This window comes from Mustelus asterias, chromosome 3, assembly GCF_964213995.1.
Source record: "Mustelus asterias chromosome 3, sMusAst1.hap1.1, whole genome shotgun sequence".
In the NCBI taxonomy this organism is placed as follows: domain Eukaryota; kingdom Metazoa; phylum Chordata; class Chondrichthyes; order Carcharhiniformes; family Triakidae; genus Mustelus; species Mustelus asterias.
The window spans coordinates 147,807,834-147,835,136 of NC_135803.1; the positions used below are offsets into that span (position 1 = coordinate 147,807,834).

The 27,303-nt window shown below is 45.6% G+C and overlaps 1 protein-coding gene across 1 annotated transcript in view; it reads left to right on the forward strand.

Annotated features, from left to right (window-relative positions):
- Positions 1 to 34: 34 nt before the first annotated feature.
- traip (TRAF-interacting protein) overlaps positions 35 to 27,303 on the forward strand; it is a 46,572-nt gene continuing 19,303 nt past the window's right edge. The window contains exons 1-9 of the mRNA XM_078209876.1: positions 35 to 91; positions 3,294 to 3,466; positions 6,108 to 6,165; positions 8,884 to 8,964; positions 12,208 to 12,247; positions 15,392 to 15,519; positions 15,625 to 15,719; positions 19,272 to 19,385; positions 24,796 to 24,883. Coding sequence (XP_078066002.1) covers positions 3,369 to 3,466; positions 6,108 to 6,165; positions 8,884 to 8,964; positions 12,208 to 12,247; positions 15,392 to 15,519; positions 15,625 to 15,719; positions 19,272 to 19,385; positions 24,796 to 24,883 — 702 coding nt within the window. The 5' untranslated portion in view covers positions 35 to 91; positions 3,294 to 3,368. The remainder of the gene's footprint in view (positions 92 to 3,293; positions 3,467 to 6,107; positions 6,166 to 8,883; positions 8,965 to 12,207; positions 12,248 to 15,391; positions 15,520 to 15,624; positions 15,720 to 19,271; positions 19,386 to 24,795; positions 24,884 to 27,303) is intronic.

Genomic DNA, 27,303 nt, shown 5'->3' on the forward strand with positions numbered 1-27,303 from the left:
CCGCCCCTTCAGTTTCCCGGGTAACGGAACCGGAAGATGTGTCAGTTTCAGGCGGAAGTGAATCGATTTTCAAATCGAACCGCGGCTTCAGGTAAAGAAATAGAGAGAATGTGAGAGAGAGAGAGAGAGAGAATGTGAGAGAGAGAGAGAGAGAGAGAATGTGAGAGAGAGAGAGAGAGAATGTGAGAGAGAGAGAGAGAGAGAATGTGAGAGAGAGAGAGAGAGAGAGAATGTGGAGAGAGAGAGAGAGAGAATGTGAGAGAGAGAGAGAGAGAATGTGAGAGAGAGAGAGAATGTGGAGAGAGAGAGAGAATGTGAGAGAGAGAGAGAATGTGAGAGAGAGAGAGAGAGAATGTGAGAGAGAGAGAGAATGTGAGAGAGAATGTGAGAGAGAGAGAATGTGAGAGAGAGAATGTGTGAGAGAGAGAGAGAGAGAGAATGTGAGAGTATGAGGGAAGTGGGGAGGGAGTACGTGAGTGTGAGGGAGGGAGCCAGGGAAAGAGGGAATGTGGCAGAGAGAGGAGGAGAGAGAGAGTGTGAGGGACGGAATGAGAGGGATGGAGGGAGGGGATGAGAGAGCGGGGAAGGGACTGTGTGGGAAAAGGAGAGGGTGATGAGGAAGGGTCAGCGTGCTCCCCTCAGTGGGAGGGAAGGTGAGAGTGATCCACAGGGAGGGAAGGTCACTTCACTATCGGTGGGGAGGGGACTGACTGCTCAGTGTCAGGGGCAATTCAGTGGTTAGCACTGCTGCCTCACAGCGCCAGGGACCCGGGTTCAATTCCCGGCTTGGGTGGCTATGGAGTTTGCACGTTCTCCCCGTGTCTGTGTGTGTTTCCTCCGGGTGCTCCGGTTTCCTCCCACAGTCCAAAGATGGCCATGCTAAATTGACCCTAGTGTCGGGGGATTAGCCAGGTAAATATGTGGGGTTACGGGATTAGGGCCTGGGTGGGATTGTGGTCAGTGTGGGCTCGATGGGCCGAATGGTCTCCTCCTGCATTGGAGGGATTCTGTGAACTCCAGCCCTTCACCAGCTCTCAGTCTCTGGGTGTTGAAGCCGCCAGAATTTACATCAATGTTTTACCAGATACTGAAATTACATTTTGGATGATATGACGTCTTGCTCTGATTGCCAACTGCGTCTCCCCTGAGTAATTAATATGTTTGTTGATGTTACTACACAATACAACCAATTGTCAGAGACAGGAATACCCAGCAGGCCAGTGCTCATCTGCGGAGAAGCAACACAGTTAATATTTTGAATTGATGATCTTTCATCAAAACTGCAAGATGTACGAAATTTAACAAGTTTAAGCAAACACAGGAAATTAGTAAAAGTAGGAAGATTCAGTGGGCAAAGGAGACAGAATGGAACAAGTAAGTATAAGATTACGAAGGGAAGAAACAAGATAGAAGCAGGGAGGTTGTTTCCACTGCCAGGTGAAACCAGAACTAGGGGGCATGGCCTCAAAATAAGGGGAAGCAGATTTGAGACTGAGTTGAGGAGGAACTTCTTCGCACAAAGGGTTGTGAATCTGTGGAATTCCCTGCCCAGTGAAGCAGTTGAGGCTACCTCATTAAATGTTTTTAAGGCAAGGATAGATAAATTTTTGAACAGTAAAGGAATTAAGGGTTATGGTGAGCGGGCGGGTTAGTGGAGCTGAGTCCATGGAAAGATCAGCCATGATCTTATTGAATGGCGGAGCAGGCTCGAGGGGCCAGATGGCCGACTCCTGCTTCTAAATCTTATCTAAAGAACAAAATGTGGGTGCTGAGAACATGAGAAATAAGATTGGGAGTAGACACGCGGCCCAGCGAACCTGCTCTGCCATTCAGTGTGATTATAGCTGATCTTGAGCTTCAACTCTACTTTCCTGTCCACTCCTCACATCCCATAACTCCCTGAGAGACCAGAAATCTGCCTATCGCACAGCCTTCAATGTATTCACAGCAGCCCATCCGCAATCCTCTGGGGGCGAGAATTCCAAAGATTCTCAACCCTTTGAATGGTGTAATTGTGGGCGGCATGGTCACGGTGATTAACACTGCTGCCTCACAGCGCCAGGAACCCGGGTTCGATTCCTGGCTTGGGTCACTGTGCGGAGTCTGCACGTTCTCCCCACGTCTGCATGGGTTTCCTCCCACAGTACGAAAGACGTGCTGGTTAGATGCATTGGCCATGCTAAATTCTCCCTCAGTGTACCCGAACAGGCAGCGGAATGTGGCAACTTGGGGATTTTCACAGTAACTTCATTGCAGTGTTAATGTAAGCCTACTTGTGACGCTAATAAATAAGCTTTAACTTTTCCCCCACCCTCCCCAGTGCAACCACTGGGAAAGAGCCTGGAGAATATTTTCCTTGCAAGAGATTCTTGGAACCTTCTGTTTATATTTCTGAAAGAGTGAAGAAGCTCCCCAAAGTGCTGTTGTGGCTTAAAATAATTATATTAATGTTCTTGCAAGGACAGGATCCCAGTTTGAAATCCTATATTATCTAATGGTACATACTGGAAAATCTCCCCAGTAAGCAAGATCGTGTTGATGCTCAAACATCTATTTCCAGATACTATATTTGGGCACAAGCACACTGCAGACTTGATGGGCTGAAGGGCTACCTTCTGTGCTGTACTATTTTGTGATAAACCCCCCCCCCATCCATTGACTCTGTCTACACTGCCCACTGCCTCGGGAAAAGCAGTCAGCATAATCAAGGACTCCACGCACCCTGGACATTCTCTCTTCCACCTTCTTCTGTCAGGAGAAAGATACAAAAGTCTGAGGTCACGTACCACTTGACTCAAGAACAGCTTCTTCCCTGCTGCCCTGGCACAATGGTTCGATTCCCGGTCTCGGGTCACTGTCTGTGTGGAGTTTGCACGTTCTCCCCGTATCTGCATGGGTTTCTTCCGGGTGCTCCGGTTTCATCCCATAGTCCAAAGATGTCTGGCTTAGGTGCATTAGCCATGTTAAATTGTCCCATGGTGTACCCGAACAGGCGCTGGAGTGTGGCGACTCGGGGAATTTCACAGTAACTTCATTGTAGTGTTAATGTAAGCCTTACTTGTGACTAGTAAATAAACGTTTGAATGGACTACCTCGCACTAAGTTGATCTTTCTCTACACCCCAGCTACACTACATCCTCCTTTCCTTCTCAATGAACAGTTTGCTTTGTCTGTATAGTGCGCAAGAAACAATCCTTTTAACTTTATACTAATACTAAATTAAATCAGATCAGACCATGTGAGCAAATCCCGATTGTCGATACTGATGTTTCCTTCCTTTCTCTCTCTGACAGGGTAGGACCACTGCAGTTGGCGATTGTCATCACGGATGCAGGTTAATGTATCTGCTGATGTAGAAGGAAGAGAGAATGCCAATTCGCGCCTACTGTACAATTTGTTCTGATTACTTTGATAATTTCAGAGACGTGGCAGCCATCCATTGTGGGCACACGTTTCACAATGAGTGGTGAGTACTGAAAAAAAAAAGCAGCAACTAATTTCAAATGAGATAAACAGCAGGTGTAAAATGGCAAAGCCCAGCAATTACTTAGTCCTTGAAGTGAGTAGAATGATTGTAGGGTGAGGATATAATGTTACAATCTCTATTATCCAGCCTGACAAGTTGTATTCCAGATAAGACTGGAGCCATCGCTATTATTAAAAGGCTTGTTTATGCGATGCAGTGATTTAAACTGCCGGAACCAGAGCCCTTTGATTTAAAAAAAAACTAATCACTGCTCACCACGGACGGCACAGTGTTTAGCACTGCTGCCTCACAGCGCCAGGGCCCTGGGTTCAATTCCGGCCTCAGGTGACTCTCTGCATGGAGCCCGCACTTTCTCCCTGTGTCTGCGTGGGTTTCCTCCGGGTGCTCCAGTTTCTTCCCACGTTCCAAAGACGTGCAGGTTAATAAACAAAACACCCCTGGTATTTCCGAACGAGAGAAGCGCCTGCTGAATAAACAGCCAATTACGCCGCTTAGAACCAGCAGGGTTCTGGTCGTCAGGGTCAGCACATTAACATGGAGTCACTGATAAATGGTCCAGTCATGGCCCCATGAACCTTGCCTAACCTTGGTAAATGTAGATCTTGTCACCTCCCTAACCTCAGGCTAGGTGAATTGGCCATGCTAAATTGCCCCTTAGTGTCAGGGGGATTAGCAGGGTAAATACGTGGGGTTACAGGGATAGGGTCTGGGTGGGATTGTTGTCGGTGCAGGCTCGATGGGCTGAATGGCCTCCTTCTGCACTGTACGAGTCTATGAGGAGATTCGCTCTAATCCTGGGCGCACTCCAGAAATGAGCACAGATCGACACGAGGGCATTTTGTATCCCCGCAAAAATTCCGTCATGAGCAACACCATTGAAAGTCCTGAAAGTGCTTAAGTGGTATGTTGTGGGATGATTAAGATGGGGGGGGACGGGGTTGTGTGGGACATAAATACCAACATAGACCATTGAGGCGGAATGGCCTGTTTCTCCCCAATTGCGCTCGCGGTAATTCCACTCCTTGTCACGTCTTGGCCACAGAGCATTTAGAATCCGTTTCATGCGTGGCCAATGGGTTCTTAAATGTTTTACCATCACATGAATAATTATTTTTGGGAGGAGTGGCCCCATATTCCCTCATGATGCAGCGGACTGGGACACAGTACAGAGAGGAAGAGGTGGCTTTGATTCTCTGCAGTCTGCGAGGTGATTCAATGCAGCAGAGTCACTGGGCGGGAGTGCACCAGGACCAGTAACCTCCTCATGTGGGGGACCATTGACCCCAAAGGTGCTGTTCAGGGCACACTATTGGTTGAACAGCAGAAGCACAGACCAAGAGCAAGTTGCCTTTTGAACACAGTTGCTGCAAGGCGCACAGAGAGCAGATGAAAGGGAAAATTAGTTGGTGCACATCCTGAACAGATGCTGCTTAGCATTCTAAAGCCCTGGACTGGGTTGGAGTTGGTATTTATCAATTATGAAAAGGTCAGATTAAAAATATCTTTCAGTTTAATTTTCCATAAGATCAGCATTACCGACCATTTAAGGTTAACCATATCCTCATGTACCAACTATCTCTAAAACCTCCTCCGCGGCACGGTAGCACAGTGGTTAGCACTGCTGCTTCACAGTTCCAGGGACCTGGGTTCGATTCCGGCTCGGGTCACTGTCTGTGTGGAGTTTGCACATTCTCCTTGTGTCTGCGTGGGTTTCCTCCGGATGCTCCGGTTTCCTCCCACAGTCCAAAGATGTGCGGGTTAGGTTGATTGGCCATGCTAAAATTGCCCCTTAGTGTCCTGAGATGCGTAGGTTAGAGGGATTAGTGGGTAAAATATGTAGGGATATGGGAGTAGGGCCTGGGTGGGATTGTGGTCGATGCAGACTCGATGGGCCGAATGGCCTCTTTCTGTACTGTCGGGTTTCTATGGTTTCCATGCATATCCAACCTGACTGATAGCAACTTGCGAATGAGAAAAGGTAATCGCTCGGAGTGAGTGAAAATTAAAGTTTATTTATTAGTGTCACAAGTAGGCTTACATTAACACTGCAATGAAGTTACTGTGAAAATCCCCTAGTCGCCACACTCCAGCGCGTGTTCGGGTACAGTGAGGGAGAATTTAGCACGGCCAATGCATCTAACCGGCACGTCTTTCGGATTGTGGGAGGAAAGTGGAGCACCCGGGGAGAACGTGCAGACTCTGCACAGACAGTGACCCAAGCCGGGAATCGAACCCGGGTCCCTGGCGCTGTGAGGCAGCAGCGCCGCCAGAAAAGTGAGTGAATTGTAACAGTGGTGCTGGGGAGCTGTGCTGCTTGGGGAAGATTTCAAGCTTTCTGCGGCAGTTATGTAATCCTTTAAATCTCTAGCACAATGGTCCTTTTTAAATTTGCACTAGCTTTCGTGTGCAGAACAATGCTTAATGGGGAAGAGAGCACGCATTCTGTGCAAATACAATCCTCTTTTAAACAGCAGGGTGCACTCTCTGGAACCGGTTAATTGTTTCCCAAGGTCCTGCACATATTGGAATTATTTCATTCTGCGAAAGAGTGGAACAATACTGCTTAAAATCATGTTTATTTGCAGCTAATGGTCCACTGATGTTATTTTGTCTCTTGCAGCCTGGCTCAATGGTTTCACAGTGCTCCATCCCGGACCTGCCCTCAGTGTAGAATAAAGGTATTATCATTTCAAAATGCAGTTCCCATGCAGTGCCTCTTTAGTGTCGGAGCATGTCATGATTTCCAAATGGTTTAACTATGCAACCTCACCTGTGAACCCCCCTGGATCTCTGATCCAGTAACCTTCCAGAACTACTACCAGTAATTGCTCTGGAGAGAGTACAGGGAAGATTTACTTAGTGTTGCCAGGCCTGGGGAATTGTAGCTACATGGAGAGTTTGGGTTGTCTTCCTTGGGAAAGAGAAGGCTGAGGGGTGACATGATTGAACTATATAAAACTGAGAGGTGGATATAAAGTAGACTGTTTCCCTTGGCAGAGAGTTCAAATACCAGAGTTCATAGATTCAAGCTAAGTGGCAGAAGGATTATAGGGGACGTGAGAAAAAACTTCTTTCTGCAGAGCGTGGTGGATGTCTGGAATTTGCTGTCTGAGTTGGTGGTGGAGGCAGAGACCCTAATTTCGTTTAAAAAGTACCTGGATCTGCACCTTAAGTGCTGTAACCTGCAGAGCTATGGGCCAGGTGCAGGCAGGTAGGATTAGAATAGACTGGGTGTCTTTGGGTCAGCATGGACAAGACGGGCCAAATGGCCCCCTGTTGTGCTGTATCATTTCTATGGTTCCAACTCACCAAGGTTCCTTAGACAGCACCTTCCAAACCCACGACTACTAGCATCTAGAAGGACAAGGGCGGCAGAGACATGGGAACACCACCATCCTGATTTGGAAATATATCGCCGTTCCTTTGCAGTCGCTGGGTCAAAATCCTGGAATTCTCTCCCTAACAGCACTGTGGGTGTACCTACACTTCAGGGATTGCAGCATTTCAAGAAGGCAGCTGCATCTTCTCAGGAGTAACTAAGGATGGGCAATAAATACTGGCCTCACCAGCGACATGCACATCCTTTAAACAAATTTTTTAAAACTTGTAAAGACAAAACACTATCAGGCTGCAGATACTCAGCATGAGAAGAGGGCCTTAGCGGGGAGACGGCAGCAGAATAGGGATGAGAATTGTATCAGTCATGATTGAATGGCGGAGCAGACTTGATGAGCTGAATGGCCTAAGTCTGTTCCTGTATCTTATGGTCTTATGGAAATGAAAGGCAAATGCAAAACACTGGATGCTGGAGATGAGAGGAAATGCTGGAAGCACTCAGCTGGGGAGAGAAAAGAGAGTTAACATTTCAGGCTGAAGACCTTTCGTTCAGGAAGTGAAATTGCCAGAGCAGTGGAGATGGGCCGAATGTACTCGTTTGACCTGCAGGTTCAGGATGTCCTGGTTTAAAGGGCAGAGGTTTGGAAACTGGCTGTTTGACTGCCTTGGTCATTATGTGGCTTGAAGAAACATAGGAGCAGGAGGAGGCCATTCGGCCCTTCAAGCCTGCTCCGCCATTCATTATGATCATGGATAAGGTGACATGGTGGCACAGTGGTTAGCACTGCTGCCTCACAGTGCCAGGGACCCTGGGTTCGATTCCCAGCTTGGGTCACTGCCTGTGTGGAGTTTGCACATTCTCCCCGTGCGTGGGTTTCCTCCCACAGTCCAAAGATGTGCGGGTTAGGTGGATTGGCCATGCTAAATGTCCATTAGTGTCAGGGGGACTGGCTAAGTTAAATGCATGGGGTTGTGGGTATGGGGCCTGGGTGGGATTGTGATCGGTGCAGACTCGATGGGCTGAATAGCCTCCTGCACTGCAGGGATTCTATGAACACATATAACTGTATTTGTGCATTAAAAATGTTGCATCTGCCTGGACACTATCAGTATTTCTATGATTAATTTCTCTCTATTTTTATCGTGGGAACTTTGTAATTTGTCATGTTATGACTCCTTCCACCAGTGAAGGAACAGCACCCATTTTAAGTTCATATTTTCTTAACTAAGTTGCTATTTGACACCCGGAAGGTTGGAGTTTAAAATAAAATTTAGTCACTAACTTCAGTCTTCAGTCAAAAGAATATTCCAAAAATAGTGTGCAAATAGCTAGCATGGGTGACTTCAAATCAATTTTACTGAGTTCTGATGAGTCATTTTCCCTCGCTTCTGTACTGTAGCACAACCACTCTTTCCACCTCACACTGGGCACTTATCTCCCTACGCTGTCTACTTATGGATCAGCATTTATTTTTAAATGAAAAAACGCCTCTACTTTTTCAGAAGACTAAGGAAATTTGGCATGTCAGCTATGACTCTCACCATCTTTTACAGATGCACCACAGAAAGCATTGTTTCTGGTTGTATCACAGCTTGGTATGGCTCCTGCTCTGCCCAAGACCACAAGGAACTGCAAAAGGTCATGAATGTAACCCAACCTATCACGCAAACCAGCCTCCCATCCATTGACTCTGTCTACACTTCCTGCTGCCTTGGCAAAGCAGTCAGCATAATTAAGGACCCCACACACCCCCGGACATTCTCTCTTCCACCTTCTTGCATCGAGAGAAAGATACAAAAGTCTGAGGTCAGGTACCAACCGACTCGAGAACAGCTTCTTCCCTGCTGCCATCAGACTTTTGAGTGGATCTACCTTGCATTAAGTTGATCTTTCTCTGCACCCTAGCTATGATGCTGACACATTCTGCACTCTCTTGTTTCCTTCTCTATGAACGGTATGCTTTGTATAGCGCGCAAAAAACAATACTTTTCATTGTATACTAATACATAGGATAAATCAAATCACTGCAATGAAATGAGATGGGTTTGTTTTCTAACAGGTCAGTGCAAAACAAATCATCAACAAGCTGTTCTTCGACATCGGTGAGAGCGAGCAGGTTTTGGATGCAGAAACTCTCCAGGTAAGGCGGCCATTTTCTTGGAAAAGCAGAAATTTTGTCCCAACAGTTCTGGTAACCTGGTCAGATTCCCAGGACCACTCGTGTGGTGCTGCATCTTAACAAGACTCGAGTAATTTCCTGGTTTGCAACTGGAGACAATCCAAGGCATATTATACCTTGTGATTCTCTAAAATGGATATAAAATAATTTAAAGTGTGACTAACATCACTCTCGAGTGGTGCTTTAACTGAGGCAAAATGGATGTTGTCACTTGGATCAGGATCAGTCACATTCCTTTTTGAATGACTATTCTAGAGTTTAATGAGCTATTTTGTTGAGGGATAATCCAGTAAATAGAGATTCTACCAGCTAAAAATAGTCACTTTTGCTTTGTGTAAGTGCATTCTAAAAAGTAATGGAATGGGATGTCATTGTGTTGTGACAGGACTGATGGAGTGACTGAGAAGAAGGGAAGACTTGGAGACAGAGAAACCTACAGAGCATTACAAAAAATTGCTTTGTTCTTCAGATCAATTCACTCTAGCTCAGTCCTGACTGGAATTTTCCAGGCGTACCCTGAGACATTGAACAATGAAGCAGTGAGCTTTTTTTTTACAGTGCAAAAGAAGGCCATTTAGCCGATCAAACCTGCATCGACAACAATCCCACCCAGACCCTTCCCCCGTAGCCCCACCTATTTACCCCGCTAATCCCCCTGACATTAAGGGACAATTTAACACGGCCAGTCCCACCTAACCTGCACGTCTTTGGAATGTGGGAGGAAACCAGAGTACCTGGAGGAAACCCACGCAGATACGGGCGGGGGAAATGTACAAACTCCACACAGGCAGTCACCTGAGGCCGGAATCAAACCGGAGTCCCTGGTGCTGTGAGGCAGCAGGGCTAACCTCTGTGCCACCATGCCGCTATGATCTTGGGGAACATGACAAGCAGTTTATAATTGCCTTAATGATTCCCAGAACAAGACTACCTGTGTTCAGTGCAGTTTAATTTAATTTATTTTGCCACTGAATAAAGAACAAAGAAAAGTACAGCACAGGAACAGGTCCTTCGGCCCTCTAAGTCTGTGCCAATCATGATGCTCTAACTAAATTAAAATAACCTTCTGCCCTTACTCGGTCCGTATCCCTCTATTCCCTCCCTTTTCATCTATCCATACAGATGCCTCTTAAATATTGCTAATGTGCCTGCTTCCATCACCACCTCTGGCAGCGCGTTCCAGGCACCCACCACTCTCTGCATGAAAAACGTCCCCCGCACGTCTCCCTTAAACTTTCCCCCCCTCTCACCTTGAACCTGTGCCCCTTGTAATTGACACTTCCACCCTGGGAAAACGCTTCTGACTATCCACCCTGTCTATGCCCCTCATAATTTTGTAGACCTCTATCAGGTCTCCCCTCAGCCTCCGTCGTTCCAGTGACAGGTCATGTTAAAGGTCATCTGGTGCACCTTCACGATCAGCAGCTTTTCTTAACTTTTCTTTCTTGGGATGTGGGCATCGCTGGCAAGGTCAGCATTTGTTGCCCATCCCTTCAACTGAGTGGCTTGCCAGGCCATTTCCGAGGGCAGATAAGAGCCAGCCTCATTTCTGTGGGGTCTGGAGTCTCATGTGGGCCAGACCAGGTAAGGACGGCAGAATTCCTCCCCAAACGGGAAGACCAGATATGTTTTTACAACTATTGACAATGACTTTATGGTCACCATTACTGAGGCGAGCTTCTCAAAGATGGAATCCCACCAGCTACTGTGAACTCATGCCCTGGAACATCAGCCTGGGCCTCTGGGTTACTAGTCCAATGACATTCCCTTGATGTCTCCATCTTTCTGTGTGTCGTTATCGGTGTTAATCGAGTAATAATTATTGCGAAATGACATTTAACACCAGTGCTGTCGAAAGAGACGACAGGGAATGTTGTAAATTCGTTTAAAAAAACTAAGTTGAATGAACATAAAAGCAAACTTCCGCAGATGCTGGAAATCTGAAATATCTCTGGAGTCCATTGGAAAGACTCAGCAAGCCAGGCAACATCTCTGTGGCGCAAAATAGAGTTAATGTTGCAGGCCACTGACCTTTTGCCAGTGAGTTGCCAGGATTTTGATTTAGTTCTTGCTGAGAGATCGCTGTGCATGTTAGAATGAACAACTTGACCAGAGGAAGTAGTGTTTCTCATGCCACCCTTCGTGGAAGCGATTCTGACACAATAGTTGTCTTTGCAGCCACGGCAATGAAATTATAGAATCATAGAATCCCGACGGTGCAGAAGGAGGCCATTTGGCCCATCGAGTCTGCACCGAACACAATCCCACCCGGGCCCTATTCCCGTAACCCCACATATTTATCCCGCTAATCCCCCTGACACTAGGGTCAATTTATCATGGCCAAACAACCTAACCTGCATATCTTTGGAGTGTGAGAAGAAACCGGAGCACCCGGAGGAAACCCACGCAGACGCGGGGAGAACATGGAAACTCCACACAGACAGTGATCCGAGGCCAGAATTGAACCCGGGTCCCTGGCGCTGTGAGGCAGCAGTGCTAACCATTGTGCCACCGTGCCGCCTAACATGTCATGCCATTTTAAAACCATATACTTCAAAATCTTTTACTGTTCTTAATTGGAAGTTTTCTTTTGCTCAAGAAGGTAAATTATCTAAAAATTGAATTTCTATACAAAATTCTAATTTGACATTCATGTTAATGATTCAATAAGTTTACCAAATTTAAATGGCTGACTTCAAATTGGACTGTAAATTTGAATTCAAATCACTTATACACTGTGGTAGTATACTGTCAACCTTTGTAATATTTTTAATAGGGGCAGCACAGTGATTAGCACTGCTGCCTCACAGAGCCAGGAACCCGGGTTCGATTCCCAACTTGGGTCACTGTCCGTGTGGAGTCTGCATATTCTCCCAGAGTCTGCACGTTCTCCCCGTGTCTGCGTGGGTTTCCTCCGGGTGCTCCAATTTCCTCCCACGGTCCAAAGATGTGCTGGTCAGGTTGATTGGCCATGCTAAATTGACCCTTCGTGTCAGGGGGGCTAGCAGAGTAAATAGAGCCTGGGTGGGATTGTTGCTGGTGCAGACTCAATGGGCCGAATGGCCTCCCTCTGCACTGTAGGGATTCTATGAATTGTTTTCTGTTTTCGCAATTTTGATGTGTAAAAGGTGTTTACAATTCCTATTTCTGTTCTGTGCTCTGTACATATCTCACTGAATCGGTTTTAATTGTGTGAATTTCCAGAATGAACTGGACAGAGCAAAATCTCAGCTGTTGCAGAAAGGTAAGAACTTAATTCATCTTTTAATACGCTTTGTAGCTCAGAGTTACCATCAGAGTAAATTCAGTATCAAAGAGGAGTTTAAGTTAAGTTTATTTATTAGTGTCACAAGTAAAGCTCACATTAACACTGCAATGAACTTACTGTGAAAATCCCCTAGTCGCCACACTCCGGTACCTGTATGGGTACACTGAGGGAGAATTTAGCACAGCCAGTGCACCTAACCAGCATGTCAATCGGACTGTGGGAGGAAACGGGAGCACCCGGAGGAAACCCACGCGGACACGGAGAGAACATGCAGACTCCGCACAGACAGTGACTCGGTCAGGAATCAAACCCGGGTCCCTGGCACTGTGAGGCAGCAATGCTAACCACTGTGCCACCCCTGTGCCCTGTCAATTAGAATGGCCTTTAGTCAGGTTTATGCATCTGTGGTAGAATTTGCATTTGTTTTTATGCATTTGTTTTTATTCCAATGTTTAAAAAGTGGTTCCCAAATGTGCTGATCTTAAAAAAAAAAATGCTCTGTTATATAAAAAGAAAAAATAGTTTTGAATAAGAGTTGTCCCGTTCCTTACTCTACCTATGTGAAGCTGACCAATAGAGGTGTCAAGGTATAACTTGTGCACTGCATCGGACAACGGTTTGGTAGACCTGTTCTGCGGCCAGTGTTGTCTTTGTAACTTCATCTGCAATTTCTTACATTTCAGTTACTCATTAACAGGGCAGGTCGTAGAGTCATACTGCGCAGAAAAGGCCCTTTGGCCCATCGAGTCTGCACCAACAATATCTACCACACTACCACTAGGAAAGTAGCCTCTAAGCTGCTGTCAGGGTAATTGGCTGCAGGGAGTTGCCCTCCAGGCTTTGGTTCGCTGTCTGGCTAAAAGCAAAATACTGCGGATGCTGGAATCTGAAACAAAAACAGAAAATGCTGGAAAATCTCAGCGGGTCTGACAGCATCTGTGGAGAGAGAATAGAGCCAACGTTTTGAGTCTGGATGACCCTTCGTCAGAGCCAGCTAGCATTGTAAAAGATCACAGATAAGGAAAGCTTTTTGGCCAATCATTCATCCACAATGAGCCTAAAATTCCCAATGTACTAACCTATTTGTTTCTTCAATGGTTCCAAGAATTTCACCTCCTCTCCAGAGAGTGGAAATTCTATTTCTGGATGATTCCTCCTCTGTAGAAAATCTTCCTCATATCATTGCTAAATTTGCCTTTTACAGGTGTTTTCTCCCCTTGTCCTACTCGCACAGTTTAATTTGAAGACATTTTCCAGACTTTTTTCAATATCATTTAGAATTACTTCTAATGTTATCTCAGATTTTATTCAAAACGAAGAGCTCTGGTTTCTGCAGTCTTGTAACTGAGATCTCCTGAGATTGGAACCACCTTGTAACCCTTTGCCACGTATCATCCAAAGTCTGAATGCTACACAATGGCCAGAATTTCTGGCCATGGGGTTGTGGGGCGGCACGGTGGCACAGTGGTTAGCACTGCTGCCTCTCAGCTCCAGGGACCTGGGTTCAGTTCCCGGCTCGGGTCACTGTCTGTGTGGAGTTTGTACATTGCAACCCCGTGTCTGCGTGGGTTTCCTCCGGGTGCTCCGGTTAGGTGCATTGGCCATGCTAAATTGCCCCTTAGCATCCCGGGATGCATCAGTTAGCGGGATAAATATGTGGGGTTACGGGAATAGGGCCTAGGTGAGATTGGCTCGATGGGCTGAATGGCCTCCTTCTGCACTGTAGGGGTTCTATGAACTGGGCAGCGTACATGAGGTGTGATCTGATCCAGAGCTCTGGGGTTTAATCACGACTTCCTCAGACTTGTATTCCACTGTTTTGGCAATATAATGTGGGAATTTATGGACCTTATCGATCCTTTATTGATTGAACACTCCGACAGCCTGTTAAACTTTATTGGTAGCTATTTCAACACATTCACAATGTATGATGTCCATGATTCGTTCAAACCTGCAATGCTTTATGATGTTCTGTCCACTGGTACATTTTATTCAGCGCAGAAGATTACAAAAGATCACATCAGAACAAAGAAAATTACAGCACAGCAACAGGCCCTTCGGCCCTCCAAGCCTGCACCAACCATGCTGCCCATCTGAACTAAAACCCCCTACTTTTCCGGGGACCATATCCCTCTATTCCCATTCTATTCGTGTATTTGCCAAGACATCCTTTAAAAGTCACTATCGTATCCGCTTCCAGTACCTCCCCTGGCAGCGAGTTCCAGGCACCCACCATCCTCTGTGTTTAAAAAAAAACTTGCCTCAGACATCTCCTGAAAACAGGTCATTATTAGCCTGTCCAATCCATGGCAGTATTTCTGCCCCAATTGAACCTATTTCTTCATCTGGACCCATCAATGGAATCCTCAATTCGCTTTTTCCTCATGTTTCTCTAACTTCCTCTTAAATGCTCCTGTACTGTTCACTTCAGTGTTTGCATGGCTCGTCCAGTTCAGTTTCTGGTCAATTTCTAACCCCCAGGATGTCAATAGATGATAACATGGGACAGGTTAAATTGCCCTTTAAGTGAGTGATGCCGGTTGAGGAACGAATGCTTTTTAAGACACTGGGAAAATTTCCTGCTGTCCTTTTGAATAGTTCCACAGAATCTTTATACCCATGTAAGCAGACCGATGGGGCCTAATCCCAAACGTGCCATTACCTTCAGCACCTCCTTAGTATCACTTTGTATTCTCCAGTTTAGGTTAGGCACTCAGATTTCTATAAGGGGCTTGAACCTGTGACTTCTTGCAGGAGATGTCACAGAATGAATCTTTTAAAGTTCAAGTTACTGTTAAAATCCCCGAGTCACCACACTCCGGCACCTGTTCGGGCACACGGAGAATTTAGCACAGCCAATGCCCCTAACCAGTACGTCTTTCAGACTGTGGGAGGAAACCGGAGCACCCGGAGGAAACCCACGCAGACACGGGGAGAACATGCAGATTCCGCGCAGACGGTGACCCAAGCCTGGAATCGAACCCGGGTCCCTGGAGCTGTGAGGCAGCAGTGCTAACCACTGTGCCAGCGTGACTCAGGCATTCTATTCACGACTGAGTTTATTGAAAGCAGGAGGAAAATGGTGGTGTTTGTCCTTTAACCTGGTTGACCTGGTTTCAGAGAAAGAGAAGAAGGACCGCCAGTTAATCATTGATAAACTGAGAGACACCCTGGACGAACGCAACACCAAAGTAGAGTCCATGGTGAAGGAGCTGAGTGAGACAGAAATGCTATGCTCCACCCTCAAGGTAATTCATACACACCTTGCAGCTGGACTGGGAAGCCACCTGCATTCACATATTCACTGGTGTACAATGCTGGCTTTACATTACCCATGGCTTTTATATTCACAGAAGCAGATGCGGCACCTGGAACAGCAACAGGACAACTCCAAATCCGCAAAGGAGGAAGCACGAAGACTACGACAGAAATTGAAAACATTAGAAAGGTGTGCTGACACCAGAGCTCATATATAATAGTGTGCAATTTTCTTTTTTATTAGTTATATTCAATGGGCAGCACAGAAATAGACCATTCGGCCCACCAAGTCTTTGTTGGTGAAACCAAAAGAGAAAACGCTGGAAAATCTCAGCAGGTCTGGCAGTATCTGTAAGGAGAGAAAAAAGAGCTGACGGTTCGAGTCGGGTGACCCTTTGTCAAAGCTGTGCTTTGTTGCGCTTTGACAAAGAACGACGCAAGGAGAAATTCGCACAGCAAGTGGTTAGGGTTCGGAATACACTGCCTGAGAATGTGGTGGAGGCAGGTTCGATTGAAACATTCAAAAGGGAATTAGACTGTCAGCTGAAAAGGAGCAATGTTCAGGAGAAGGATGTGGGGGGAAGGCAGGGGAATGGCACTAAGTGAGTTGCTCATTCAGAGAGTTAGTGCAGACACGATGGGTCAAATGGCCTCCTGCACCGTAACAATTCTGTGATTATTGCTGCAGTGTTCAACATTCACATTCCGACTGAGATCCTATGTTACAAATTGAATCGATACCGAGGGAATCACCAAAAAATATAGAATCATAGAATCCCTACAGAGCAGAAGAGGCCATTTGCCCCATCGAGTCCAGTACCTTACACTGCCCTATCCCTGAAACCCCACACATTTATCATGGCTCATCCATCTAACCCACACCATCTCTGAGCATTAAGGGGCAATTTATTATGGTCAATCCACCTAACCCGCACAACTTTGGACTGTGGGAGGAAACCGGAGCACGCAGACAAAACCCACGCAGACACGGGGAGAACGTGCAAACTCCACACAGACAGTCGCCCAAACCGGGAATCGAACCCAGGTCCCTGGTATTGTGAGGTAGCAGTGCTAACCACTGTGCCACCCTGAAGGATTAAATCATTGATCATTTTTGTCTAAAAAGACACTTACGGCAGCGGCTGTTCATGTGCCAGCACCGCAGCAGAAATCTGGACAACATGCATTTATGCTGCACCTTTGATGCTGCTAAACATCCCAATGCCTTTCACAGGGGCAGCATCAGGCAGACGTTGACACTGAGTCACCAAGGAGATATTAAAGTAGATAAATTTTAAGGAGCTCCTTAATTTTCTCCACCTTATTTTCCCCTCGGATGGGAATTCTAGAGCTTGGATGTTTGGCAGCTGAAAGCACAGCCGTCGTGGTGAAGCAGTTTAAAATTTGGGAATGCTCAAGGAGCCGGAATTGGAGAATCACAAAAAACTCAGAGGGTTCCCTTCTAAGTTCAAGTTTATTTATTAGTGTCACAAGCAGGCTTAATGAGGTTACTGTGAAAATCCCCTAGTCACCACACTCCGGTGCCTGTTCGGGTACACTGAGGAAGAATTTAGCATGACCAGTGTACCTAACCAGCACGTCTTTGGGCTGTGGGAGAAAACAGGAGCACCCAGAGGAAACCCACGCAGACACGGGGAGAACGTGCAGATTCCGCACAGACAGTGACCCAAGCTGGGAATCAAACCCGGGTCCCTGGCGCTGTGAGGCAGCAGTGCTAACCACTGTGCCACCGTGCCGCCCCTTGGGTTGTAGGGCTGAAGGCGATTACAGAGATTGGGAAAGGTGAGGTCATGCAGGGATTTTAAAGGATGGGGATTTTAGACTCGAGGCGTTACTTGACCAGGTATCAATCTGGTCCAGACAACACAGGGGTGATAGTTGGGTAGAACCTGGTGTGAATTAGAAGATGGGCAGCAGAGATTAGAGCGATGAATTTAATGAGTATGCAAGTATCCTTCATGGTATAGTTACTTTGCAGAAATGGTTTATAGAGTAAACGAAAATGAAGTGAAGCTTGAATTTTTCGTCCTAGTTGAGTCCTCCCCTTCCAAGCAGTGCAGTCTGTGCGTTGACCACTGTGTGACATTTTGTCGTCATACTGCTCATTCAGTTGAAGTCTGGATGACTTGGTGGTGATCATAAAATGAAACGGCACAGCAGGAGGCCATTCGGCCCACTGTGCCTGAGCCAGAATAGGAGACCATCATTTGACACTAGAAATAATCAGTTGTATGTAGCCCTATAAAACAGTAGCGTGGATATATTTTGGATTATTTTCTTATTCAGCAGTTACCACTTTGCAAACTTATGTGGAGAAACACTGGGGAACATTTCTAAGGGAATTAAATTATAAAGCAAAACAGCAATTTAACACAATATCATAGCGTTTTTAATAAATTGCAGAAATTATACAATAGTGCTTTTAGCCAATCAGAAGTGTTTCTTCACCAAGTGCAGCAATCTCAAGCAGCAGAAAGGCCTCGTAAATCACCACCTTGTAAATTCAGACACGGTAGATAAAGTCTCAGAGGCACTGTGCAGCTTTGTGCAAAAGCGTGGAAGTGCCACAAATAGATAGTTATGTGCAGAGGAGTGGCGTGGTTAGTATTCTTAATTCTTGAGGCTGAGACTGTCCAGTTATTTTAATTTGATTTGTTATTACAGCACAGGAACAGGCCCTTCGGCCCTAATACATTGTCACATGTATTAACATACAGTGAAAAGTATTGTTTCTTGCACGCTATACAAAGTATACCGTTCATAGAACAGGAAAAGAGAGAGTGCAGAATGCAGTGTTAGTCATAGCTAGGGTGGAGAGAAAGATCAACTTAGTGCAAGGTAAGTCCATTCAAAAGTCTGATAGCAGCAGGGAAGAAGCTGTTTTTGAGTCGGTTGGTACGTGTCCTCAGACTTTTGTATCTTTTTCCCAATGAAAGAAGGTGGAAGAGAGAATGTCCGGGGTGCGTGGGGTCCTTAATTATGCTGGCTGCTTTGCCGAGGCAGCGGGAAGTGTAGACAGAGTCAATGGATGAGACACTGGTTCGCATGATGGACTGGGCTATGTTCACAACTCTTTGCAGTTTCTTGTGGCCTTGGGCAGAGCAGCAACCATACCAAGCTGTGATACAACCAGAAAGAATGCTTTCTATGGTGCATCTGTAAAAGTTGGTGAGAGTTGTGGTGGACATAACAAATCTGACCAGGTTGCTTATGGATAGATTTCTTGTTCCCAGTTAGAACAAATACTTCAATTATATTTCTGTTTCTCACCAATTTTCTCTCCTCCCCGTCTATCCCAAGACTTTAACTACTCGCTAGTGTCCATTCTGTCCGCTGGTACCTGGCACTGCATGTGTGATCCTTCAGGGTTGGTGCTGGCATCTTACTTGCCGTCCTCACCTGATGCCCGAACAGTGAGATTTGCTACTTGCAGCAAGGATTGTTTAACTAATATCAGGAACACGTACTTCAACCATGTATGTTATAGTTATAATGCCCTCCAATCTAGGCATGCTGTGACAGCACTTGTCACTCTGAATAGCATTGGAGCTCAGACAATGCAATGTGGACCAGGGTTCAAACTTGGGATCTGATCTGAATGGCTCAATTATTCGCCTGATAAATCCAGGAGCGCTGCATGTCCTCCACATCTGTCTGTGATATAAAACTGCCGCACAAACGTGAGACCCTAACCCATCCAACCTTTTGTTCTTGTCTCCAGTGTTCAGGTACTGCTTCAAAGCCAGAGGTCGGAAGTGGAGGAAATGATCCGGGACATGGGAATAGGACAATCAGCAGTCGAACAGCTGTCCATTTACTGTGTATCCTTGAAAAAGTAAGCATGGCTGTTTTGTCTTCACGTATCTAAATAGTTTAATCCAGCAGTCCAGTGGGAGGGAAATCTCATACCTCTGCAAGATCTGTCACGTCCCAGACTCAATGCAATTCCTAGTGAATCCATAATATTCGAGTAGCGTTATAGGTACAGAGATAGATAGTATCTTGATTGGTATGGGGATCAAAGGTGATGGGGGAAAGGCAGGAGAATGGGCTTGAGAAACTTATAGGCCATGATTGAATGGCAGAGCAGACTCAATGGGCCGAATGGCCTAATTCTGCTCCTATATCTTATGATCCAGTTCGTTCTGCGCGGATGGCACAGAAGCTTAGCTAAAGCCCACATGGATAGATGCTGCAGGAAGTCTCATCAAGGTTCAGTGGACAGTGCTCATCTGAAGTTGGGGTCAAGACAAATTTGAGGACGTTTCATTGTGTATCGAACTCCTGCTACAAACCGACGGGGAACACTTGTTGATGGATGCAAAATATGTTGGGGGGGAGTGGGGGGATGAATTACTTAGTACTTGTATTCATCCCCTTGGTAAACTGAGTCAATTTGTAGGAACAGGGAATTAGGGGCACTGGCTAAACTTGCCCCTAACAGCAAAAGAAAATGGGAACCATGGGCCAGGGGAAACCAGAGCAACAATAGTAAGAGGATGCAGGCAAATACCAATAAAACCTCTTGCTTGATGTTATTGAATGTGTTCACCTCACTGTTTGCAGTCTAAGATTACCTTGATTTTTAACAACTTCATGCACATAGAATCACAGAGGTCTACAGCATGGAAACAGGCCCTTCGGCCCAACTTGTCCATGCCGCCCTCTTTTTTTTTTAAACCACTTAAGCTAGTCCCAATTGCCCGCATTTGGCCCATATCCCTCTATACCCATCTTACCCATGTAACTATCTAAACACTTTTTAAAAGACAAAATTGTATCCACCTCTACTACTATCTCTGGCAGCTTGTTCCAGACACTCACCACCCTCTGTGTGAGAAAATTGCCCCTCTGGACCCTTTTGTATCTCTCCCCTCTCACTTTAAACCTATGCCCTCTAGTTTTAGACTCTGCTACCTTTGGGAAAAGATATTGACTATCTAACTGATCTATGCCCCTCATTATTTTATGGACCCCTGTAAGATCACCCCTCAGCCTCCTACGCTCCAGAGGAGAAAGTCCCAGTCAGTCCAGCCCCTCCTTGTCACTCAAACTATCAAGTCACAGTAGCATCCTAGTAAATCTTTTCTGCACTCTTTCTAGTTTAATAATATCCTTTCGATAATAGGGTGACCAGAATTACATAAGAGTAAGAGTTACATAAAAGTAAGTTCTTCAAATTTATAATGTGGAGATGCCAGTGTTGGACTGGGGTGAAGCATACCTGATGAAGGAGCAGTGCTCCAAAAGCTCGTGATTTCAAATACCCTGTGTCATATGACCTGTCATTCAGAAGAATGAGGGGAGATCTTACAGAAACATATAAGATTATGTAGGGAATAGGTAAGATAGAAGCAGGGAAGTTGTTTACACTGGCAGGTGAAACTAGAACTAGGGGGCATGGCCTCAAAATAAGGGGAAGCAGATTTAGGACTGAGTTGAGGAGGAACTTCTTCACACAAAGGGTTGTGAATCTGTGGAATTCCCCGCCCAGTGAAGCAGTTGAGGCTGCCTCATTGAATGTTTTTAAGGCAATGACAGATACATTTTTGAACGGTAAAGGAATTAAGGGTTATGGTGAGCGGGCAGGTAAGTGGAGCCAAGTCCACGAAAAGATCAACCATGATATTGAATGGCGACAATGGTCTGTAAAAGGCTCGAGGGGCCAGATGGCCTACTCCTGCTCCTAGTTCTTATGTTCAAATTTATAGCACTTGTAAAGTTTATTTATTAGTCGCAAGTAAGGCTTACATTAACACTGCAATGAAGTTACTGTGAAATTCCCCTAGTCGCCACATTCCAACACCTATTCGGGTCAACGCACCTCACCAGCATGTCTTTCAGATTGTGGGAGGAAACCGGAGCACCCGGAGGAAACCCACTGCAGACACGGGGCGAACGTGCAAACTCCATGCAGACAGTAACCTAAGCCAGGAATTGAACCTGGGCCCCTGGCGCTGTGAGGCAGCAGTGCTAACCACTGTGCCACCGTGCTGTACTACTTCCCTAGTTACCAAAATTTAGAGGTTTGGGCTGGAAAGAATTGCAACTTAAAGCAGCAGCAAATTGTTTTGCCAAGTGAGTCTATATTTTTCCTGATTAAAGATGATTAAATGTTTGTTATTCTGGGTTACGTAGACCATTATACATTCAGTCATTTTAAACTCCGCAGTCAAGTTGCAATATTTGGCAATTAACAAAAGCAATGTGAAGTCGCTCCCCTCGTGAATCATTGAACTAAGCCTTCATCATGTGTCACTCCCCAAGCGCAGTTTAAATGTGCAATAACTTAAAATATATGTGCACTTCGAAAATGGAATTAATCCAATTGCTCAGTGCTTTTCGAAAACATTTCTCAGTGAGAGAAATTTCTCATGCTCCAAATATGGTTTGAAACAAAAAAAATGTATTCACCGTAGCCTTTCCACATTAACCAAGTGTTGCAATTAAAGTAACACCACAATTAGTAATGCAATAAAGGCTATCAATTTATACTTGAGACTAAGCATTCTAAAGCATAAATTAACGTGCAATGTTTTCTGTAACTTGGGCCGCAGAAGAGCTTTAAATGGATGAAAAGGGTGATTGGTGCATTCTTGCATGTTTTATCAGGTTGAACAGGAACTCTACTGAAATAAAGAGAGATTTGTTCAGGAAATGCTTTCAATACAGTGACAGACATAATTACTGGAAAATCAATATTCCTTACACAGACTGTGAAAATAACTCTGAATTAGATTACCTGTCTCAATTAGCGTGCCAGGGAATCATTCACAATGCATACTGGCCATTGAATCTCTCATTTGACTTGACAACCGCAAAGTACCTGCAAAATCATTGTTGATTGCAGAGATGTTGACATCTATTCTACGGCTTCAACTTGAGCAAAGAGTAAATGACGCCTGTATTCTTAAATAATTTTCTTCGGCTGTTTAATTCCCTTTGGGAATTCTTCATAATGTTTAGATTTTGTGGAGAAAATTGAAACACTGCTTGTGAATGTTGAGCTGAAATAACTTTGGTCACTGAATAACAACAACTTGTATTTATATAGCATCTTTAACCGAATAAAGCATTCCAAGGTGCTTCACAGGAGCATTATAAAACAAAATGGTGACACAGTGGTTAGCACTGCTGCCTCACAGCGCCAGGGATCCAGGTTCGATTCTGACCTTGGGTGACGATCTTCTGCGTGAAGTTTGCACATTCTCCCCACGTATGCGTGGGTTTCCTCTGGGTGCTCCGGTTTCCTCCCACAGGCCAAAGATGCGTGGGTTAGGTGGATTGGCCATGCTAAATTGCCCCTTAGTATCCCAACATGTGTAGTTAGGGGGATTAGTGAGGTCAATATGTGGGGTTATGGGGATCGGGTGTGGGGGTGGGGCTCGGTAAGATGCTCTGTCAGAGAATCATAGAATCCTCAGTGCAGAAGGAGGCCATTCAGCCCATCGAGTCTGCACCGACCATACGCCCTATCCCCGTAATCCCATGCATTTACCTCAGGGGCACTAAGGGGCAATTTTTGCATAGTCAATACACTTAACCCGCACATCTTTGGACTGTGGGAGGAAACCGGAGCACCCGGAGGAAACCCACGCAGACACGGGGAAAATTTTGCAAGCTCCACACAGACAGTGACCCAAGCCGGGAATTGAATCCGGGCCCCTGGTGCTGTGAGGCAGAAGTGCTAACCACTGTGCCACCAAGTCGGTGCAGACTCAATGGGCTCAATGGCATCCTTCCACACTGGAGGGATTCTATGAAGGGACGACACCAAACTCCCATCAGAAGATATCAGGTCAGATGATCAAATGCTTGGCCAAAGGGATAAGGTTTGAGGAAGAGAGGCAGCGCGGAGCAAGGTGGGATTTCCAGAACTTGGGGCCTACGCAGCTGAAGGCGTGGTGATCCATTGTGGAGTGACTGTAATGGGATTTGCTCAGGAAGTCAGAATCGGAAGAGCGCCGGATATGGAGCTGGAGGAAATTGCAGAGATGGGGAGGGAACCAGGCCATTGGAGGAATTTGTAGAGCCAGTTTAGATCAGCAAGCACAGGAAAACAGGACTTGATGTGAGTTTAGCCTTGGGCAGTGGGTTTTGGGTAACCTTTACACAGGATAGAATATGGGAGAGCACCAGGAGTGCAATGGAATGGTCAAGTACAGGCACGAGTGAGGGTTTCGGCAGCAGATGAACTGAGACGGGTGATACAGAATTAGAATAGATGGTCTTAGTGATGGCATGAATATGTAGTCAGCAGCCCGTTCTGGGGTCACGTACAACACCAATGTTGCAAAGAAACTGTTTATTCTCAGACTGTTCCCATGGAGAGGGATGGAGTCAGTGTTTGGTTTCCAATCTCTCTTTCAAACCAATGACTTCAGTGACTTCAATGACTTCAGTCTTGCTGATATTCAATTGGTGAAAACAGTGCAGTTGAATTATTCACACTAATACGCCATTGAAGTTCGAGAATAACTTCCTCATTCATACCCTCTACATATCTTTGTATCATCTGCAAACTTAGCAACAGTGCCTTTCGTTAATGTATATTGTGAAAAGTTGTGGTCCCAGCACCGACTCTTGAGGCACACCACTAGTCACCGGCTGCCATCCTGAAAAAGATCCCCATTCTCTGCCTTCTGCCAGTCAGCCAATCCCCTATCCGTGCCAGGATCTCGCCCTTAACACCATGGGCTTTTAACTTAACAGTCTCCCATGCGGCACCTTTTCAAAGGTCTTTTGGAAATCTAAATAAATCACGTCATCACGATCATGGCTGATTGTCCAACTCAATAGCCTAATCCTGCTTTCTCCACACAACCTTTGATCCCATTCACCCCAAGTGCTATATCCAGCCGCCTCTTGAATACATTCAATGTTTTGGCATCAACTACTTCCTGTGGTAATGAATTCCAGAGCGGTAGATACCTTTACCCTGACTCCCTGCTTACTGCCTTGAAGTCAGCTCGCAACCCATCCTGCCTCAGCACTAGCATTGCGTTTTCCAACTGAGTTACTGGATAAAGACATGGATTTTTTTTTTTAATAATCCACCAATGTTGGTACAGTCAGTAATCATCAGCTTGTGTTGGAGAGCGTTCTGCCACTGCATCCGACTGAATTGCTGAGAAATTTGTTGTGTTTTTTTTTTGCGATAAAATGTAACCTTGATGAATCAGGACCTTGAGGTCCAGGTGGCATTCCGCACTGTCTCACCTTGCCACTATTTAACCTGTCCACAGGGAATATGAAAACCTGAAGGAGACGTTTAAATCGTCCGTTGATATGTCTGAGAAGCTCAAGAGGGAACACTTTGTTATCACCTGCAAGGTTAGTATTACATCAGTAGCCAAACCATTTTAAGCTTCAATCACTCCTCACTTTCAATCAACCTGGGTCGTTACAGGTTTAAAAAACGAACTACAACCATTCCAGTTTTTGAAAGTGCTTTAACAAAAATCTGACCAGCTCCCTGGCGCTGTAATGCAGCAATGCTGACCACTGTGCCACCGTGTCGCCTCAGTGAGTGAGGGGGTTTTCACTGAATCCGATTCAAGGAGTGGGCAGGATTTTGTTCCACGTTCAAAATGGGTACTCTGAGTACATCATGTGAGAGTCTTATTTACTGGGTGTTAACTGGGTCGCTGCACCAGTACTTTGACAGTGAATCCAGTGACCATATACTTGGCTAGAAGGATATACTCATAGGTTTAGGTAAAGTTAGGGTGGCAAAGTGGTTGGCACTGCTGCGTCTCAGCGCCAGGAACCAGAGTTCGATTCCCGGCTTGGGTCACTGTCTGTGTGGGGTTTGCACATTCTCCCTGTGTCTGCGTGGGGTTTTCTCCGGGTGCTCTGGTTTCCTCCCACGGTCCAAAGATGTGCAGGTTAGGTGGATTGGCCATGCTAAGTTGCCTATAATGTCAGGGGGATTAGCAGGGTAAATACATGGGGTTATGTGGATTGGGCTTGGGTGGGATTGTGGTCGGTGCAGACTCGATGGGCCAAATGGCCTCCTTCTGCACTGTAGGGATTCCATGGTTCTATGAAGAAGGTGGGAGGAGGCTTGAGTGGTGCATGAACACTGACATCGACCAGTTGGGCCTGGTTCTGTGCTGTAAATTCTGTGAAACAAATCCACGAATGCAGGGAAAGCAGCTGCTTTGGATTCCTCAGTGCTGCCAATGGCAGGAGAACAAGCTGGTGCCATCAGATATACTTTCAGGAAATGAATTATCGCAATGGGCTAAGTGTGGGCCACTGAATCTTAACACTAAGGGCTGTAATCTTGTGGATTTGTGTGCTGCTCAAAACAAAAGGCACAAATTGGTGTAGGGGGGAGACAGAATAAAATTAATTTGTCAATAAAAATGATTCTTATTATTTGATTTGCGATCTTGCTTCCCGCTGGGGTTAATAGCGTCCAGCTCAATGGGCTCATCTGAAAAGATTATTGGAGAGTTGCATCACAGTGGCTTCCCCCTAATTGGGCAAGAGTGGAGTAGCTTCCGATGTGTTTAGTGATGTTGGGAATTGATCAGATAGACAGAGGCCGAGACACATCGTGATGGGGAGGAGAGGGTGTTCGCTGTCCCATTCGCCACTCGCCGCCTCCCCACCCACCAAGCAACCAAGCCCAGTCCCCTTCTCCCCGCACAGCCCTACTGTCGGGAAGCAGAGGTCGTTTTAAGTGACCTATGTTTGCATTGTTGAATATGAGAAATATGGGATAGATTTAAGTGAGTTTAATTTGGTGCTTCTGTTTAAGAAAGGGTAAAACTCTGGTTAGATTCATGTGAAACAAAAGTGAGTACAGGAATGGGAGTGAGGATTTGGTTTTATTTTAAACTCTCCACTGTGCTTAAAAAGTTTACAATGTGTAAAGCAAACACAAGCTTCAAGAAAGACTGAGATGTTGTTTGTCAACCAGGGGCCACATTTTAAGTTGGAAAGATCTTTTGAGTTAAGTTATAACTAGGGGAATTTCACAGTAACTTCATTGCAGTATTAATGTAAGCCTTACTTGTGACTAATAAATAAACTTTAAAACTAAACTGGACCCAAGGCAGCTAGGTAGTGAGACAGCAGCTCTGTCAGAAGCAGAACAATGGAGTAACGGGCAAGGAAACAAGTCCCAGAAACTAAACAATATTTTGTTGTTTATTTATTTGATTTATTATTGTCACATGTATTGGGATACAGTGAAAAGTATTGTTCCTTGCACGCAATACACTCAAAGTATACTGTTCATAGAGAAGGAAAGGAGAGAGTGTAGAATGTAGTGTTACAGTCATAGCTAGGGTGTAAAGAAAGACCAACTTAGTGCGAGGTGGGTCCATTCAAAAGTCTGATGGCAGCAGGGAATAAGCTGTTCTTGAGTCGGTTGGTATGTGATCTCAAACTTCTGTATCTTTTTCCCAATGGAAGAAGATGGAAGAGAGAATGTCCGCGTGTATGGAGTCCTAAATTATGCTGGCTGCTTTACCTAGGCAGTAGGTAGTGTAGACAGAGTCAATGGATGGGAGGCTGGTTTGTGTGATGGATTGATGAATTACTAGTTCTAGAAACCAGGGAATGAATAAAGAGATCCCAGGAACATTGAAGTCAAAGGAACAAAGGTGAACTAGAATTTGAACAAGGTACAGTTCACTGAAGTTAAAGACAGCTGAAAAGTGCACACCTGGTGAAGTTGGCTAGAGGGAAGCCAGATATCTGAAGCAGTCCCAAGCTTGTTGACCTGAGTACAGTCCTAT